At 49.1% G+C, this 17,839-nt stretch overlaps 7 protein-coding genes and 1 non-coding gene across 8 annotated transcripts; 4 read left to right on the forward strand and 4 right to left on the reverse strand.

The window, feature by feature from the left end:
• Positions 1–1,101: 1,101 nt before the first annotated feature.
• AO090011000610 (uncharacterized protein) lies at positions 1,102–2,914 on the forward strand (the record flags this gene model as incomplete). The annotated part of the gene is made up of 4 exons (XM_023233030.1): positions 1,102–1,406; positions 1,499–1,928; positions 2,019–2,121; positions 2,238–2,914. 4 exons carry the CDS (start codon positions 1,102–1,104, stop codon positions 2,912–2,914), a joined length of 1,515 nt encoding a protein of 504 aa, XP_023093574.1.
• A 290-nt stretch (positions 2,915–3,204) lies between these two features.
• AO090011t00008 lies at positions 3,205–3,276 on the reverse strand. Its single transcript has one exon. It is a non-coding gene; the product is annotated as a tRNA-Glu (tRNA).
• A 701-nt stretch (positions 3,277–3,977) lies between these two features.
• On the forward strand, positions 3,978–4,377 carry AO090011000611 (Gfo/Idh/MocA family protein; the record flags this gene model as incomplete). Its single annotated transcript, XM_023233031.1, has 2 exons — positions 3,978–4,304; positions 4,366–4,377. The coding sequence occupies 2 exons, from the start codon at positions 3,978–3,980 to the stop codon at positions 4,375–4,377; spliced, it is 339 nt and encodes a 112-aa protein (XP_023093575.1).
• Positions 4,378–4,425: 48 nt separating this feature from the next.
• AO090011000612 (uncharacterized protein) lies at positions 4,426–5,118 on the forward strand (the record flags this gene model as incomplete). The annotated part of the gene is made up of 1 exon (XM_003190759.2): positions 4,426–5,118. One exon carries the CDS (start codon positions 4,426–4,428, stop codon positions 5,116–5,118), a length of 693 nt encoding a protein of 230 aa, XP_003190807.2.
• A 785-nt stretch (positions 5,119–5,903) lies between these two features.
• On the reverse strand, positions 5,904–6,915 carry AO090011000613 (inositol oxygenase; the record flags this gene model as incomplete). Its single annotated transcript, XM_001826169.3, has 2 exons — positions 5,904–5,960; positions 6,022–6,915. 2 exons carry the CDS (start codon positions 6,913–6,915, stop codon positions 5,904–5,906), a joined length of 951 nt encoding a protein of 316 aa, XP_001826221.1.
• A 1,240-nt stretch (positions 6,916–8,155) lies between these two features.
• On the forward strand, positions 8,156–9,276 carry AO090011000614 (putative glycerol dehydrogenase; the record flags this gene model as incomplete). Its single annotated transcript, XM_001826170.3, has 4 exons — positions 8,156–8,219; positions 8,274–8,570; positions 8,627–9,007; positions 9,080–9,276. The coding sequence occupies 4 exons, from the start codon at positions 8,156–8,158 to the stop codon at positions 9,274–9,276; spliced, it is 939 nt and encodes a 312-aa protein (XP_001826222.1).
• A 1,103-nt stretch (positions 9,277–10,379) lies between these two features.
• Positions 10,380–12,563, reverse strand: AO090011000615 (uncharacterized protein; the record flags this gene model as incomplete). The annotated part of the gene is made up of 3 exons (XM_023233032.1): positions 10,380–10,407; positions 10,510–11,683; positions 11,747–12,563. The coding sequence occupies 3 exons, from the start codon at positions 12,561–12,563 to the stop codon at positions 10,380–10,382; spliced, it is 2,019 nt and encodes a 672-aa protein (XP_023093576.1).
• A 1,161-nt stretch (positions 12,564–13,724) lies between these two features.
• AO090011000617 (uncharacterized protein) lies at positions 13,725–17,237 on the reverse strand (the record flags this gene model as incomplete). Its single annotated transcript, XM_023233034.1, has 1 exon — positions 13,725–17,237. One exon carries the CDS (start codon positions 17,235–17,237, stop codon positions 13,725–13,727), a length of 3,513 nt encoding a protein of 1,170 aa, XP_023093577.1.
• Positions 17,238–17,839: the final 602 nt, after the last annotated feature.

The raw sequence follows: 17,839 nt of genomic DNA on the forward strand, positions 1-17,839 counted from the left end.
GACCGAATATCCCTATGCCTTTTATACTTCTCTGGACAATCCTGGTGTCCATGACCGCACTATGGTTAACCAGGCGCTTGCGCTGCAGTTTGGCCTGGTGCCCGCAGAGTACCGCTCTGATGTCATCCAAGCATTTGTTGCTGCTGTAGAGGAGTCGGGTCCGAGGATCCGTGCTGGAGAAATTGGGCTGAAATACGTCTGGAGCACATTTGCCGAGGCCGAAGTAGATCGCCCCGACCTTGTCCTCGCCATGGCCAGGCAAGAGGAACATCCAAGTTACATGCGATTCATTCGGCGCGGCGAGACCACACTCTCAGAGTTTTGGCAGGACGCTTGCCGGTCCAAGTGTCACGATATGCTTGGGACGATCTATGAATGGTTTTATGCTGCGGTGCTTGGTGTACAGCCTATCGGCGATGCGTACCGCACATGGACCTTGCGGCCACCATTTCGAAGCGAGTTCGACTTTGTTGAAGGAGAAGTCGATTGCCCGTACGGCTTGATTCGGGTATGCTTTGATCGTAAAAAGACTGAGGGCACGAGTGCCCAGCTAGAAGTCACAGTTCCAACCAGCACCGTCTGTACGTTACAGCTACCTTCCAATGGCAGTTTGGCACAGATTCAGAGGAATGGAGGGCAAGAGTTAAAGAAGGTAACCGGATCAGAAGTGACCCTGATGCCTGGTGTATATAAATGTGTGATATGGCCTTGAGCGACTGGCATGTGAATCTAAGGCACAGACAGAGTGTATAGGAATGTCTTCAGTTTTTCGATACAGCATTGATGATAGAATATAGCAATGACCAATATAGACCTGACCAAGTTTTTATCCTTACCCCAGATTTTTTTTTGGTTGTTTTTTCCTTCGTATTTTATCTGCAGAGTGGAGAAGGGCTGTTACTACGTAGTAGTAACCTCGAAACAGTTCGCAGATCAATCAGCTGAAAAATAACCGAGGTCACGAGCGACCCCGGAATCCAACTCGTGCTTCTCCATCTTCCCTTTCCTTCCCCAGTCTCCGTCTATCGCTCCCAGAAGCATCTCACAATGTATATCTAAATACATGTGCCCTTAGACTTTTTGAAGGTCATTTGATGCATTATGGAACCTAGTTCCGAACGCGACCCTGACGGGCACGCTCAGGTCCACCCTGTTGTTCGCGAAGCTCTCCGCATTTCCCTCAGCGCCAAGGAATACAAGATCCTCCACGACCATGCTGTTCGGCGCGCCCCCGTGAAGGTTCAATCCAAATTGCCCTCTCCATCGAGATATGAAGCGATAGTGCGCTCAAAAAATAAATACAATGAGGCAGCTCTCCGCGCCTCTATCCGAGTCTTCCTTGTCTCAGGCGCTTTATTTAAATTCGTTGATTGGGCACTTGCAAGAATCCGAGGTGATTTGTCCAAGTAAGCTTTCAATCCAATCAAGAATCAAATCAAAGCAGACGTCAAATGTGCCTTAGCTAACTCTCACGTCTCACCTTTGTTTGAAAATAAAGGAAGAAAGCACAAACTTCTTTTCTCCGCTCCCCCAACTTCCGCCTGTCGGCGTCCCTTTCGCTCGTCCTTCTTTTCCACAGACTTCTGCATCGCTTCTTCACCCGGCTACGCGCGAACCTCCGCACAGATGAAGCCCAGCCCTTCCGTAATCGGAACCCCCGAGTGTCAAAAGCGTTGACATCACGCTATGCGCCTGCTGTTGGGGCTAGTCTGGCCCTTTTTGGCCTGGGCATATGCCCTCAGAATCAGCTACGGCTGACAGCCGCAATTTGGATGGCTACTCGGAGCTTGGAATTTCTTTTCAACGCCATTGATGAAAAAGGATGGCTTGAGAACAGGCCTGCGTGGTTTGGAAGTTGGTTGCTGATGCCCCTGTCATGCGCACAACTATTCCATGCGTTCATCTTCGATCGGGAAGCTACACCTAAGGTTTGTTATTCCATATATAAGAAAGGCCATTGGATTTGCATACTAATAGAACATAGTGGCTCGGAAATGTTATCTTCAGACTCTCTCCAGGTTACATCCCCGATCGCCCTGAAAGTTTGCCTGCGGAGTTTTCTTGGCCAGGAAAGGAGGACGTGGTTGATTCGCTCGCAACTATCGCCAATCTGCGCTGGCCGTACGTTTATACTCGTTACCTACACCTGGTACATGATAGCTTCTTTTCTAATCTTTCAATCAGCGCATTCGTCTCACCGATATTGCATCCTGGAGACCTTAATACCTTGCCATCAGCTGTCAAGTCTATTTCACCAATTACTGGGCCTGCTCATCCGTCTATTTCAGGCTTATCTTGCGCATTGCTCCATTCAAGCAGCCCCAGCTGTAGTACGGCCTTCTTGCACAACATTCTCCTCTCAGTCCCTCGTCTGGCCCGATTTGTAACAACCGTTACATTAGCACTCTCTGTGCTCAAGTTCAAAAAGCTGATGGCCAATCCCATCACCTCGATCAATAATCTTTCGAAGAAAATCATCACACTGACTGCTGTCCTCTCTGCGTCTGTCGGTTCCGCGTGGGGCAGTATTTGTCTCTGGAACTCACTTTTCCCGCGCTCTGTCCTGCCTACGAAACGCTTCTTCCTGAGCGGTGCACTTGCAGGTATGCCATTTGCGTTCCTTGCGAATAGCCGGAGCGTTTTTACGTACTTTTTTCGAGCCGCCGTGGATTCGGCATGGAAGACGGGCGTTAAGCGGGGGCTATGGAAAGGATGGAAGGGCGGGGACCTGTTCATCCTTGTCCTTTCCTGGGCACTGATGAACTCCATCTTGGAGAGTAGACCAAACGCGGTTCAAGGCCGAGGGGTGCGCAAGGCGCTAGCATGGATGAATGGTGAAGGTTTTGTGGACCCGGTTGAGGCTGCAGCAAAGAGGAAGCTGAAGAAAACCAAGAAGGCTGAGACTGAGCATTAAGCGACTATCGGCGTTGATACGCATGTTCTGTTATGTTTACCGTCCCCTTTATGCACGATAATCATGCCTTTTGAACCTACCCACAAGCAAAGTACGCTGCGATACACTCACTCCTTGTTGATACCACGCTATATCAAGTACATATTTCATTGAATTCAAGCTGAGCTTGCTAGCAGCGAGCGGAATGTAAGTTAATCTAGCTCATGTGATAGCTGCGATAGAGTGAACAAGGTGAAGGACCGACCATATATGGAGCATATTTTTGCATGGGGAAAAAACAAAAGGAAATCCTCCGATGCGGGGAATCGAACCCCGAGCTGCTCGGTGAAAGCGAGCGATGTTAGCCATTACACCACATCGGATATTGTTAAAATATTTCTCAATACTTTAATTCTCAAGCAAGATAAGATATAGAATAGTCGTACCAGTTACCAGTTCAACCGAAAGGTTCCAGATAATCTGGGGAAACGCAAAAGATTGCGGAGTATTAATAGCTTCTTACTTCAACTCCGAATTTCCCCAGCCTTTCAATCTCCACCACCCAAAACGCCTGTATAGGAACAGTGGGCTGTACCTTTCTTTTCCGCCCTGATCCATGGTTTTCTCTCATTTGCCCCCTTCTCTATCACTAAGGGCAAACAATCGGATTTCGTACTGTGGAGCCCTCTTCACGATGGGGCCCCAGGAACTCCTTTTCCGACCAGTGCTGCAAGTCTGGATTCCGGGGTAGTAGCGATGATGGGTAACTAAATAGGGCAATTGGCTTTCCATGCTCCAGTCTCTGACTTGGCAAGCTACAGTTTCTCCTCCTCACTTATTCTACTGGATACTCTTCCTTTTCATGTTTGCCAATTGGTCTTCGGCTTCTTCCTCTGTGAATCCCGAGTGCTAGGGAAACAGGTAGACCGACGTTGTCTCCAACCCGCCACAAATTCCGACCGGCCGCATAAATTCTCACCGTCTCCTCCGAAAACTACCTCCCGATAGTTACTCTTTCCATCTTTCCAAACCTTCCTATTCTCATACCTCCTCTACTTTCTTCTATCACTTTCTCATATCCACCATGGCTGCTACTAAGCTCAAAATTGGCTGTGCTGGTCTCGGTCGCATGGGCAAGCGCCATGCCCTCAACTTCCTCCAGCGAACTCCCCGTGCCGAGCTGGTCGCCGCTAGCTCCCCTGACGATGCTGAGCTTGAATGGGCTAAGGTTCATCTTGAACCATATGGCGTGAAGTTATACAAGAACTACGATGACATGCTCCGCCACGAAGGTCTGGAAGCCGTGGTCGTTGCATCGGCCACCGCCGTTCATGCCGAACAAGCCATCAAGGCCATCGATGCTGAAAAGCACGTTCTGTGCGAGAAGCCTTTGTCAACCAGTGTCGAGATCGTATGTAACCCCATTTCCTTTACTCTTTTGCCCATCAACCTAGTAGCTAGGGGATTGACAGTCCTTTTCCTAGTCCCAATCCGTCCTCGACGCTGCTGCCAAGAAGCCTCATCTCAAGGTGATGTGCGGCTTCTCTCGTCGCTTCGACGCCTCTTATCGGGATGCATTCAACAAGATGAGCGCCGGCTCGATTGGCTCGCCCTCAGTTATGCGTAGTCAGACATGTGACAAGCTGGACCCCAGTGGGTTCTTTGTCGCCTATGCCCAGTTTTCCGGTGGCATCTTCGTTGACTGCTCGATCCATGATATCGACCTTGCCCTTTGGTTTTTCGGTCAAGACAGCAAAGTCAAGTCTGTATCCGCCGTCGGGATCACGGCCGTCGAGCCGGACCTGCGCAAGCACAACGACCGCGACAATGCCGTCGGCTTAGTCGAGTTCCACAACGGCAAGATCGCCTACTTCTACGCTTCTCGCATGATGGCCGCCGGTCAAGAAGATACTACCGAAATTATCGGCACCCAGGGCAAGCTGGCCGTCAACACACAGCCAGCTCTAAACCTTGTCAGCATCTACGACAGCACTGGTATCCGCCGGGAGATCCCTCAGCACTACTACGACCGCTTTGAATATGCCTTCGTGACCGAGGCCAATGAATTCACCGCTTGCTGTCTCGAGAATACCCCTGTCCCACTCAGACTCGACGGTGCTGTTCAGGCCGTCCGCATTGGAGCTGCGCTCCAGGAGTCGCTTATCACCGGCGAGAAGATCTTCTTCGATGAAGAGGGCAACCGGGTGGACAAGTCTCGGCTATAGATGCATGCTTAACGACTGGATTTAGATTACGTCACTTAATGATTGTCAATTAAAGAGCAATTTTGGAGTATAAAAACACAGTGTCTAGACTTCATATAACGCCGTTTACATTTTTATCTGCGTATCATCGCTGAATGACCTCCTCGATAAGCCAACCCATCCCACCCCATATCTCGAAGGGATGAACCCTGAGTGACCCTCATGAATTTCGAATAATTATATAATGAAAACTAGCGCACGTGTACTATATACACTAGTCTATGCAACCCTTCCCTAAAACAGCCACGGGCACAGTCCACAGTTTAATTTTTCACAATGTGACCCGTCCCGAGACACTGATTTGTCGAAGGTGGGTAGATCGCCGACATACCCCGGGAACCCGTTTCCGAGTACAAAGTTTGCCGCCAAGAGTTCGTGCTGCATTGTTGTATCATAGATAAGCTATTGTTAGTAAGAGGTCTGATGGTGCTTGTGGCAAGGGTCTCGGAGAGAAGAGAACTTATTGTAGTCTTGTAGACTTGAGTGGGATTTTGGTTCTGGCGGTGTATATGTGAATATGTACTGAGGACTACGGTGGATATAAGCTTATTTAGATTTTCATCCGGATAATTGGGAAATGGGTATTTTTTATGAATTAGTCCCTGATTAGTTTTACAGGGCTATATAATTCATTGGTGGTTCGTGAATCATCGCTTTAAAAAAAAATGCAAGAACAAAAACTGATATATCATAAACAATGGAAGACAAGGGGATCTATTATCAAGCCATTTCGAGCGTTAAAACATCTACCACTTGATGACCTTGTTGGGGAAGAACTCGTCGATAAGTTCGAGGTAGTATGGCTGCGAAAGCGTTAGTTGAGATTCATTTGATTTTTTGGAAGGGTAGGGAGAGAGGACGTACCTTGAGCTCGTCGACGGTGGGAACGTCGTCGCTCTTGCTGTAAAGGTCGTAGGGGTTGAAGGCCTTGACGGCCTTGAGCATCTCCTTGTCATGATCGTTCATCAACTCTTGGTATGCGCCGGCGTTGTGCCAGGGGTAGAAGGAGTGGTAGCGGATGATGGCCAGGGCCTCGTCGGGGAGAGTGGACTGGTCCTTCACGACGTGGTAGAGGTACTCGTCGTGACCCCAGGAAAGCATGACCTTGTCCAGACCACAGCCGGGGCTGTAAATTCCGAACTTAGTGCCATAGACGTCGTGGCCGTAGTCAGGGTTCTCCTTGAAGGACTCGGTGCCGTAGATGATGCGGTCATCGAAAGCGAGACCGACGGGGAAGGTGTCGCCGACGACGTCCCACTGGCCTTGTGCGTCGAAGAAGTAGAGCAGCTTGCCCAGGTCGTGGATGAGACCGGTGAGCTGCATCCAGCGGGGCTTGCCATCGCGGCGGATGGCCTCGGCGGACTGGAGAAGGTGCTCGATCTGGGAGAGGCTGGTGTCGGGGTCGGACTCGTCAATGAGGGTGTTGAGCTTCTCCATGGCCTCCCAGATGGTCATCTCGGCGCGGGTCTTGGAGTGAAAGGCGTGGCGGGCCTTCAGGTTGTAAGCAACAGTCTGCTTGGTGTGCTGCTCCTTGTAGAAGTTCTTGACACGGTCGCAGGCGTCCTCGTATTGACGGAACTTGGTCTTGTCCTTGTTCTTGTCGAATTCAGATTCGGCGTAGATATCCTTGTCGTCTTGCTTAATGTTCTGCTTGAGGACGTTGACGGTGTCGATGGCATCGGAGGTTTCCTCGAGGGCCTGTCCATCACGCTTGGTGTTGAACACCGGGGTCTCTGGGGCGACAGCAACTGGGGCCATTGTGAATAAAAGATATGTGTTTGATTTTTTATGTTTCTTTTTGTTTCTCTTGGGTATATTGGGATCAAGTCTGATCTGGGTATCAAAGGATGCTGCTGGAGAGAAAAAAAAATCCAGGAAGACACAGATGTATATATAAAGGGAAGGGCACTATAGAAAGATCATCGTGATCTACAAGAAATTCAGTATCCGACCAAACCCCCCAGTCGAATAAGCCCTAACGCGCTACACCCCAGGATCCGACGGTGTGGTGGCACCATTGTGATGTCCTCGTTGTGTGAAGATCGGATTCTGGCTTCCGCACTCTCGAGATAGATTCTGGAAATCTTCTCCACAACTGTATGACGCGGGGTGGAATCTGAGGTACGGATCTGCAGCCAACCAGAGACAAGTTGTTACTAGTGGAGAGACTGTGGGGAGGATTGAGGCTGTCAAGGATTTTGGTTTCCGAAGGCCGAGAACATTGGCCGCCGGGGCAGATTTCTCTTCTGGTATGCCACCTTTGCCCTCGATTACCCTTTCTGTCGCGCCTGATGTCACTGCATTCCCCCTTGAAGCAATAACTGACAATCAACATCATGCTCAATGGCCAGTGCTCGCTGACCCCAACGTTGATCTGCCGGTTGAAACAACTAAGTTGCATCACATGGGAAGAACCATCGGATTTCTATTTAGGTCGTCTGGTCTGGAGCAAGTACAGTACTGCCATTTTCGCATACAAGTCTGAATGTGGAACCCATGAAATTGATCAGATCGGGTATAGGGTTTTGGTTCGTCTGGAAAGAGAAATGGTTTCCGATGGCTGCATATGCACGGTCATTCTGGCTCCCTATGTCGCTTTCCGATCGGATTTAATCTGTTCGAGCAGTGAGTAGATGAGATAGACAATCGAGATAATTTTCCTGGAGCAAATGAAGACATTGATGCCTTTAGAATGGTAAATACTCACTATAATGAAGAGAAGAAAAGTATGGAATTGAACGGCTCGCGTGAATATGACCCGAGGGAGCGATGTGATTGATGGAACTTGGGGGACAAATTCCACTGGGCGGGACAATTGACGGCGCGATCCCCGAGGTCTGTTGATAATCTCTCTTTTGCCCCTCTACCCCTCACCCCTCTTCTCCTTGATATTTGTTTCTCCTTCCTTCCTTAAGTTAATTCGCAATTTTACTCATTCCTCTGCTTTCCTAGAATCTGTAACGAATCTATATTCAATTACACACATACTACTTACACCATGGCCGTTGCCGACACTCGATTCAAGCTCAACACTGGAGCAGAGATCCCTGCATTGGGTCTCGGTATGTAGTGTTCCATTTTGACACATTGCAGCAATGGTCGTGCTAATTGACCAGGTACCTGGCAATCCCAACCCGGTGAGGTTGAGAAGGCTGTCAGTCACGCCATCTCGGTAGGCTACAGACACATCGATGGCGCTTTCTGCTACCAGAACGAAGAGGAGGTCGGAAAGGGCATCCGCGATGCCCTCGCCTCTGGAAAGGTGAAGCGGGAGGACCTTTTCGTTACCACCAAGCTGTGGTGCACTTACCACAGCCGGGTGGAAGAGGCTCTGGAAAAGAGTCTGAAGAACTTGGGCTTGGATTACATCGATCTGTACTTGATGCACTGGCCATTGGCCATGAACCCCAACGGTTAGTTATGCATCTTTTCTTGTCATTACCGTGCTCCAGATCTAACAATTTATTAGGAAACCACCCTCTCTTCCCTAAGCATGAGGATGGATCCCGAGACATCGACCACTCGCACTCTCACGTCCAAACATGGAAGAACATGGAGAAGCTCCTCGCAACAGGAAAGGTCAAAGCCATCGGTGTCTCTAACTACAGCGTGCGTTATCTGGAGCAATTGCTTCCTGAGGCTACCGTGGTCCCTGCAGTCAACCAGATTGAGAACCACCCATCTCTTCCACAGCAGGAGATCGTCGACTTCTGCAAGAAGAAGGGTATCCATATCACCGCCTACAGCCCTCTGGGAAGCACTGGTAGCCCGCTATTCACAGCCGAGCCTATTGTAGAGGTCGCAAAGAAAAAGGGAGTCACCCCCGCCACGGTTCTTCTCAGCTGGCACAGTATGTTACAATCACCCTTTCCAACATTCTCGTCTTTCAAGCTCGATGTCATTCTCTAACCATGTAATGCAGTTGCCCGTGGATCCTCCGTTCTCGCCAAGTCCGTCACACCTTCTCGTATTGAGGACAACCGCAAGTTGGTTCAACTCGACGAGTCGGACATGGCTACCATTGCCAAATACACCGACGACCTCGCTGCCAGGAAAGCCTTCCAGCGCTTCGTCTACCCTCCCTTCGGCGTCGACTTCGGATTCCCCGACAAGTCATAAACTGTTTGGAGTCTACCTACCAAGCATCTCCTGGCACATATGACCACCGGATGCGAAAAGCAGGGCTTTCCATCCACCTTGCCATACCTCTACTATCGTGAATAGACAGGGCAAAATCTCAGTGAACCATTAGGCTTATTATTTCCTTATAGAGAGGCGTTATGTGCCCGTTAGTGGTGAGTGTGGACGATTTGAGTGAGCATTGTATAACAGCCTGGGGAGCCTGGATAAATAGTTTTGATTCTTTGGATTTGTTTATAGATAGACGACATATATCCCTCATGAATGATGTTCCAGGAAGCTTCTCCCCTGCTTGGGTCAATTGTCTATGCTTAGGACTATTTCTTGAAGCATAGGTCATGATTGGTTCCGATATTTCCCCGTACTAGACCTACCTTGCCACTGTACTAGTATAATCCGGTTTTTACTATACCTTTTTTGAATGGCGAAATTATCTTGAATTTCAGCACTTATTCCTTTTTGCACTAGTTGTGTAAAGGGAGATGACATTCCATATTTATCACTTTTACGTTACTGTTCTATAACTAATAACAGTTTCAATATTAATCTCAGATAGTATACTAGCCGCATTGTAAAATTTAGAACATATCTTAACCTTATACTTTCTGTTTAATGATATTTCTGTATAATTTGTATACTATAGCATTTTAATAACCAATATCTTATGCTGTATCACTTTCACGTTACCAGAATATGAAGAATACCACCTTCCATATCAACTTCACGTTACCTGACCATGGCCAGTGATATTTGGGACATCGATATTACGTTGCCCATTGGTTAATATATGAAGAATTAATAAATAATCATAGCAGATTTTCAAGGCAATCTATCCTGCAGTCTTTATTGTGGTATTTTTAGAAGTAACGGAAAATTGATGGCTCTGCTACTATAGTTGGGTGCATACAACAAAGGAAGCTTTCGGGTGACGGGAGCACAGCCATTGTGATCTAAAACTTCAATATTCATGCAAAATCAGAAAACATAAACATGTTAGTTTACCGCCTCTGGGGCCACGTGAGTATTCTGCCTATATTGTCTTTTAAATTGTGTTTCTTCATTCATGACTGTCATCCTGCCAACTACCCAACCGCCACCTTAATCATCATCCTGTGCATCAAAGTGCACACGTCTCTTGACTGAGTTCATCTAAACACACTTAGATAGGGTGGGTGGGAGGGTCTCATGTAGGAGAATATAGCATTCTCTTACCTCTTACGCTTGTGCTTCTTGTGCTTCTTGACCACTCGTTTGACTCTGGGTGTCGCGACTGTCTCTTCCACAACAGCCAGACCAATCCACTCCCTGTTGAGAGTAATACCTGGGCCCTGCACTTCTCCAATAGTGACCGTCTCTCGATATCCCAGCTCTCGAACCTCATCGGTAGCACTCAGCTCGTCTTTGACCCCCTGTTTCGCAAGGGCTCTGAGGGCTTGCAAGCGGCGTGTCTCGCGCTCTGCTACTACCGCCTGGGCGAGGTCACTCGATAAAATATTCTGCGCTTCCATGGCCTCCAACATCTGTCCTAGCTGCTTGTACGGAAGGTAGATCAACATCGCAGAAAGCACTTCAACATCTCGGTTCGGGTTTTCTCCCTGGCGAGGCGTATACGATCGAGGACTAGTGATCACTGGACCCGGGACTCCATGCAGGCTTTCTGGGATTCGATTCGGCAGAGTCTTACTCTGCGCCTTGGTGTACAGTGTGAAGTCCATGCCCATGTGCCTGGTGACGAACTGCAGAACCGAACTAACTAGCCGTGGAGCCCATCTTTGCAGCTCTTCTGCTGCATCATAATCTCCAGTCTGGTCGAGGGTAACAACCGGTCTTGTCGTGCAAACTCCGAAATAGAGAATGCATTCGACTGTTTCCCAGTCGATTAGCTCAATGGCTAGTCTGATACCCGTTTCGATGACTGCCTCTTGTTGAAAGAAGGCCCCAGATGCGGCATAGCACAGGGCGAAGTCTACCATGGCCGCCATGAGTGAGAATTGTATTTTTCCCACATTGTTCTCCGAGTATCCATAGGTGGACAGAGTCGCCAATCTGAGCTGTCCTGCTGTTAGGAGTGGCCTCCCATACAAGTGTTGCAGCGCATATTCAAAGCCTTTGATCATACAGAAATTCTCATTTCCCACGGCGACAATCTCATTAGGACGCTCTTTCTGGATCGTCGACCCCAAGACATCGGCCATGAAACGGCTACGGCTGATCACCACACGATGTGTTTTGAAGACTATGGGCATGAAGATATCTTTGGAGGATCTCAATATTATCTGGGAGTCGGAGAACTCACTCGCTTCTAGGCAGTGAAGCAGGTGTTCTGAGAGTGGATCGAATCTATTGGGGAGTATTTCGGTCGCGATAGTATGGTGTTCGGATGAAGCTATAGAAGACGCATAATTAGTGCTGAAACGATGAAATGGTCGAGTTTATGAGAAAGTCTCACCTTCACTACTTCCCACACCAACATCCACTACATTCTTTTCCTTGGTCTCTTGCTCTGAGGTCTGTCTAAAACCATCTGATGGCGCCTCTGAGGCATGTTCATCGAGATAAGAAGACCCAGAAGCAAAGACACAATTACAGCAATCTCCTGAGTGATGAGCGCAGCAACAGGACCACTTAGGTGGACAGTTGCAGTCAATAGTGGGCTTATGCACGCAACAGCTGAAGTTAAATTGACATATATTCCGACCGTGCAAGTGACAGATGACAGGGCCGGTTTCATCATAAATCGAAGAAGGCTCATTCTGCTCCTCATGTTCTTCCCCTTTCTGGCTTGAGGGACGAACTGTATGGCTCGAGGATGTATCTGCATTAGACGTCTCAAGAGAACCAGCGGCAAGGCCGCTATAACTGGGTGGAGCTTCATCAACAACAGGCTTAGAGCTTATAGTCGCGTTATTAGAGAATGGGTGTTGTGTGTTGCCGATATTGACCTCACCGCTATCCAGAGGCGAATCAATTGTCTTACCCTTTTTTGCTTGTTCTGTCTTCCTTTTCTTTTCTTCTTTCAACTGCTTCTTCTTCAGTCTTCTCTTCTCTTTCTTTCGATCTTGCTGGGCCTTCTGTCGCTCAGAGGAATGATCCACTTGTGGCTCTACCGTCTTGAACGCAGGCCCCGACGATCTAGCTCTACAGAAAGAGCGCAAATCTTCAGAGCTAAGACCTACACGCATGATTTCAAAGACGGAATCAAAAGACATGACAGCAGACGGCAACTCGGAGGTGCAAAAGGAGCTTCTCCTCTCCGGGTCTGTCATCTTCTTCGCCTTCAATATCTAATCACAACACTGAAAAAGGCAAGAGATAGATGAGTCTTGATATCTGCTAGAGAAACTCTGATGGGATCGTGAAGGGGTTCAGAGATGAGATGGTGTGAATATGGATGGGTCAACGTGTGAAGGGGAAGGTATAAAGGGGGAGAGACTTATGTTGTTTGTCTTCTGCAGTTTCTTCGTTGCGTGCGTTTCCTTGACGATTATGTTGTTTTTCTTTCAGAAATCACAGCCTCTGGAGAATCTTCTGAACAGTTCTTGTTAATTACAGTTTACTGACTACATTTCAGATAAACCTAAAGCTGGTTTCTAAATTATCTGCAGATTGAGAATTTCCTCGGTGACCTGCATTATCTGCTCTTATGGTAAAATCAGAACTTAGAGATCTATAATTATATATACAGTCAGATATGCAAACAGCAAAACCCTCTTCACATCAGATCAAAAACAGTATGAGGGCTTCACGCTCCACGTGACGGGTCACATACACGTGACACGTCTTTCATAAGAAAGACATGCAGTAAAAAGGTGATATTCGGTGAATGGTAGTAAAAAGTATAGTGTAATAACAGGTGTGGCCCTTTCTTTCTTTGTTCAAATCAGTGAAGGTGTGCACCACACCCTGTCCCCCTAGTAATATGCAAAACACGAAGAATAGCATTCACCAGTTTGATAAGAACAAAGGAAACTCCCCCTCGGTAAATTGAACTTAGAATAACAGTCTTCAAAGATACGTGATTTATTACAAGTCTATTTCACACAAATAAGGATAGCTAAACTAGCTAATCCCATATCTAGAAAGACAAGGTATTGTACATTTAGATCACTTTTTATTGACCTATCTAGGTATTTTGTAATAATGCATAGAAGATAAGGAAATGCTATGGTAGAAAGAAAGAATAAGGCTCAGATAACAAAGTCAAATGAAAGACAGTCCCTGTCCGCTCAACATAACGCAGTTGGTATATCATCACGAGCAAAAATGGTAATCAAAAGAAGGTATCGAGAGTTGACATAAATGAAATGGGAGAATGATCGGAAAAGTCGAGTAATACATGTAACCCGGCGGGAGAGGAAGATAGTTTGAGAAAGTAGGAAAGTAGTAAGAGAGAGAGAGAGCAAGTTTAGCCGCTATGCAACTATTGTTTAAAACATGCCTCCTTCCATGGGGACTTGAGGTGGTGGATAAGCTGGCATAGCTGGTGGCGGGCCAGTCATAAGTTGATGTCTCGCTTTGGCGTTCAGGTCTCCACCTTCGCTGGAAGTTTTGCGCAGCCTGTTTCGGGTCCTAGGCCGTCTTTCACCCTCGTCGGAGAATGTGCTATATTCTTCCGCAGCACTACCGGCTGTCGATGGAGCTATGGATGGGGCGTACTGAGATTGGGCATACTGCGACTCGTACTTATCCCCCCTAATCGCACCCAGGATGGTTTGGGTGGTGGTTTGACGGCGACGACGTGGGTTCATAGGAGGGACCGGAGGTGTTGTCATGCCGTTGCTCAAGCTTGCTCCAGGGGGAAGACCGACAGTTGGAACGTTCGAGGTGGTGGACACGAAAGTGGGCTCCGAAATCTGATATTTATCGATGGGACGCTTCTGAAGGCCACCGGTATGTCCGGGAGCCCGCTGAGGAAGGCTAGTTGTGGAAGTAGATGCCGAGCTAGAAGAAGGATCAGAGGACATGTCGTACAACGGCGGAGTAGCATTGGCAGAGTAAGGGGCGATGGGTGAAGGTCGCGGCGGTGCACCGATCATCTGTGGGTTAAGCGCAGGCGGATGCAGTGGTCGTTCAACAAAGCTTGGGGTTCCAGACCGACTGCCGCTGCGATACCTTCCAGATGCGGCAGATGAGCACCGATCGTACATATATGTATCGTTGACCTCCACAGATGGGCGGGCGGAAGAAGCCACAGATGTCAGACCGCGCTGGTCAAAGTCGGGAAACGCGGACTGTTCATACGGATCAGACTCTTCTAGAGTGCCGAGATCATCCCTTTCCCGCCGAGTGCGACTCTTAGAGCGACCAGAGGCGTCGGAGGTTGAGCGATCCCGCATAGACCTAAAACTTGAATGTGGTGATGCACCACGGCTACGGCTCGACTCACGAGAGTCTTCTTGGCTGCTGCGGCCAAACATGCGAGACCGTATGGAACGCTCTGAAGAGACATGGGGAGAGCTTGAGTTGGAGTGTTTTCCAAAGCTGAACGATGGCCTTTCTTCCTCCTCGCGCCATTGGTCATCCGATGCCAATGTTGGAGTAGAAGCGTTACCCAGACCGAGCATCTTCGGGTTTCTCTGGTCCTGTCTGCTAAACAAGTTGTGCTTTCCAGACTTACTCTTCAGCAGGGAAAATGCATTTCCAGGCTTGACTTGAGTATAATCAGGGGTTTGGCAGCCCGACACAGGGCTAGCTGATCTGCTTTCATTTTCGGCCATGCCCTTCAACTTCTCCTGCACCTTCCTCCGTCTCTCCGCCAGTTCGTTCTCGAACTCTTCGCGTTCTCTTTGTGTATCGGTGCTTGCTTGACGCCTGTGTCTCGCCACTAGCTCCCCTTGCCAGGAAGAGCCGTTGAGAAGCTCCGACGGGTCGATATTCCTTCTAGGTATTTCATGCTCCTGTGAGACAGAATCATCTGTGTTTGACTCCTTCATAGGAGTTTCTTTGTGCTTTTCATCATCCATCAGCCTCGATGGAAGGCCAGGGGAGGGCGGTGGGAATATGGACGATTTGTCACTGTCGTGCCGCAGGTGGGTACGAACTAAGCCACTCAGACCCAATCCTGATGGCCCCAAGGTGGGCGAATCGGGCTTTTCAGGAACGGCATTCCCGTCATTGACGGTCTTTTCAGGGGTACCGTTTTCGGCTATGGGTTTCAAATCCCCCAAGTCCGAAAACCGTACTTCAGGCAAAGGGCTTTGTTCTTCTTGTGCTTCTCCACCTGTGGGTGTAGATGGCTTTTGTGGTGTTTCGGACCGAAGCGCAGGATGCACAAAGTCGTCCGCGATTACTCCATTGGCCAACTCAAGCAAAGCCTCAGCCTCTTCATCTTCAGAATCACTAGGGCTCATGTTGGCGAAGAAAGTACCGTTCATGTGTCGGCGAGGGGATTCATAGACACTCGGGGCAGCGGATCGATTACCTGGGTGTTGGGCTTCGCTATAGTGTGAGGTCGCAGAACCAGCTCGTGGCCGGTAGCTTGTGTTTGAGAGACCTCTGGGACGTCCAGTACTTTCCTGGGAAATAGCCCGTCCAGGAAGTGGAGGCCGCGACAATGGCGGCGTGCTCCGTCCCTCGTGCATCTGAAGTTGACGTTGACTAAACTGGCTTTCATCGTACGGGGTTCTAGGTTTGTTGAACAGTCCCAGGGCTGTAGCTTTTCCGTGGTCTTCCGGCTGTAAAGAGGCCATCAATGGGGCACCTTCCTCACGTTCACTGGCTGGAGGGCTTAGCGGAGGGAGCACACCATGGGGAGCGTCATGGGGTCTCTGTTCTTTGGCATTGGTTTCGCCGAGTTGTTGCGTAGGCGCCCTTGAAGATGGTGCCGGGCTAGTAGGGCGGCGTGTAGCAATTGCCGGCTCAGCTAGCGGAAGCCTTTGTATCCTATCGCGAAGGCTAGTGGCGCTTCTGGAGTAGCTCCGGTTGAGGCGAGGCATTTCTGGAGTCCCTGCTCGTTGACGGCTAAGGCTCTCCAAACGATGTAGTGTAGAATTTTGCTGGTTTTGGACAGATTGCGCTAGACCCTGGCCGTATAGACGCCGTGATTTGACAGAGCCCCGTTCTGGAGCCATCGCAGGTACGGATGGTTTGGAGAATGCAGCTGGACTCTCCTGGGACGGCGAGACTGCGAATGACTGCTCGTCGATGGAACTAGCTGATGTTGACGTACGGCCATTGGCAGTCGGGCCCGAGGCTGTTGAGGAAAACGTGGTTCTCTTGGCGGAAGAAATGCTGGACAGAGCGTCTTCTGACTCCGCAGCAGAAGTATCTTGGTGGACTTCCTCAGCTGCAGCACGTTCTTCTTTCTCTTTTAGCCTCAGCCGTTGAAAAGCGGACAAGGACAAATCATGGTCATAGACCGCGCGGCCTCCCATTTGTCCAGCATCCGCCGCGACAGATACATTTGATGATGCCTTGGCGGGAATCTTGTAGACTTTTTGGCGGCCGCCAAACAGATTGTTACCTTCAGTTCGGCGGGCTCTACTCATAATGCTCTCTTTCTGCGAGCGGTCGTCGTCGGTACCATAGCCATCACCAGCCGAGGCGAATGAGTCACGACCGAGGTTAAAAGACGGCCGACTACCATCTGTAGATACCTCATCGATATCCGTGAGCAGGTTTGGATTGTGGCCGAAGAGATTCAATCGGGAGGCGCGCTTAGGAAACAGGACACTATCGTCACTCGCCTTGCCGATAATCGAGGCCGGGTCGTCTTGTTCCCTCAACATGCTAAACCGCGCCGATAATTTTGGCATGAGTAAACTCGTGCGGAAGTCATCATTCGATGGTAAGGCATTCGATAGGTCGAGTTCGGGCTTTTCCTCGGGCTCATCCTTTTTGCTTCGCTTGGACAACTTGGAGGTGAGTAAATTGTGGGTGTTCTCGATGGCTTCCACATCCTCCTTCGTCTTCTCCTTCTTGGCCTTGCGGAATCGATTCATGGTGATATTCGTTGGGGGAACAATGCGAAACTCAGAGCAGTTTGAAGCTGACGGTATGGGCAGTGGCATAGACGGTCGACCAAATGTAGTATCGATGGTGCTTGGAGAACTGCCACGTAAAGGGGTTACAGATCAGATGGACGCATGTATTCCGCTGATACTAGGTCAATCTTACGAGTCAGAATCATATGTCACTGGCAACTATGGGCCGTCGCCACAAGAGGGCTGCATGAATCGATCAATCAGATTCGGCGACTTACTGATAAAGGCCGAGACAGGAGTGGTCCGAACGTTCACCAACGGCAAGCGACAAACGAGCGGCTTTATGATTGTAGATCAATCCGCCAGATAGAACGAGTGGGAGTATCAAAGCGTTCGAGTCATGGGCTCATCCCCTAGAGTGATGGAGCTGCTCCGCAGAGCGCCAAGGAACCGAGGCGTGGTTTGACGACGAACTGTCAATAGCGGGCGTGACTTGCAGAATTGACAAGGAATTGGTCAAGCGTGCGAGATGCTGGCCTTAAGATATCTGATAATATCAGTCGGATTGGAGACACCAGCCGTCTGCATGAAATGGTGGAATGTGGCTGCAGTATAGACAG

This window comes from Aspergillus oryzae, chromosome 7, assembly GCF_000184455.2.
Source record: "Aspergillus oryzae RIB40 DNA, chromosome 7".
Classification (NCBI taxonomy): Eukaryota; Fungi; Ascomycota; class Eurotiomycetes; order Eurotiales; family Aspergillaceae; genus Aspergillus; species Aspergillus oryzae.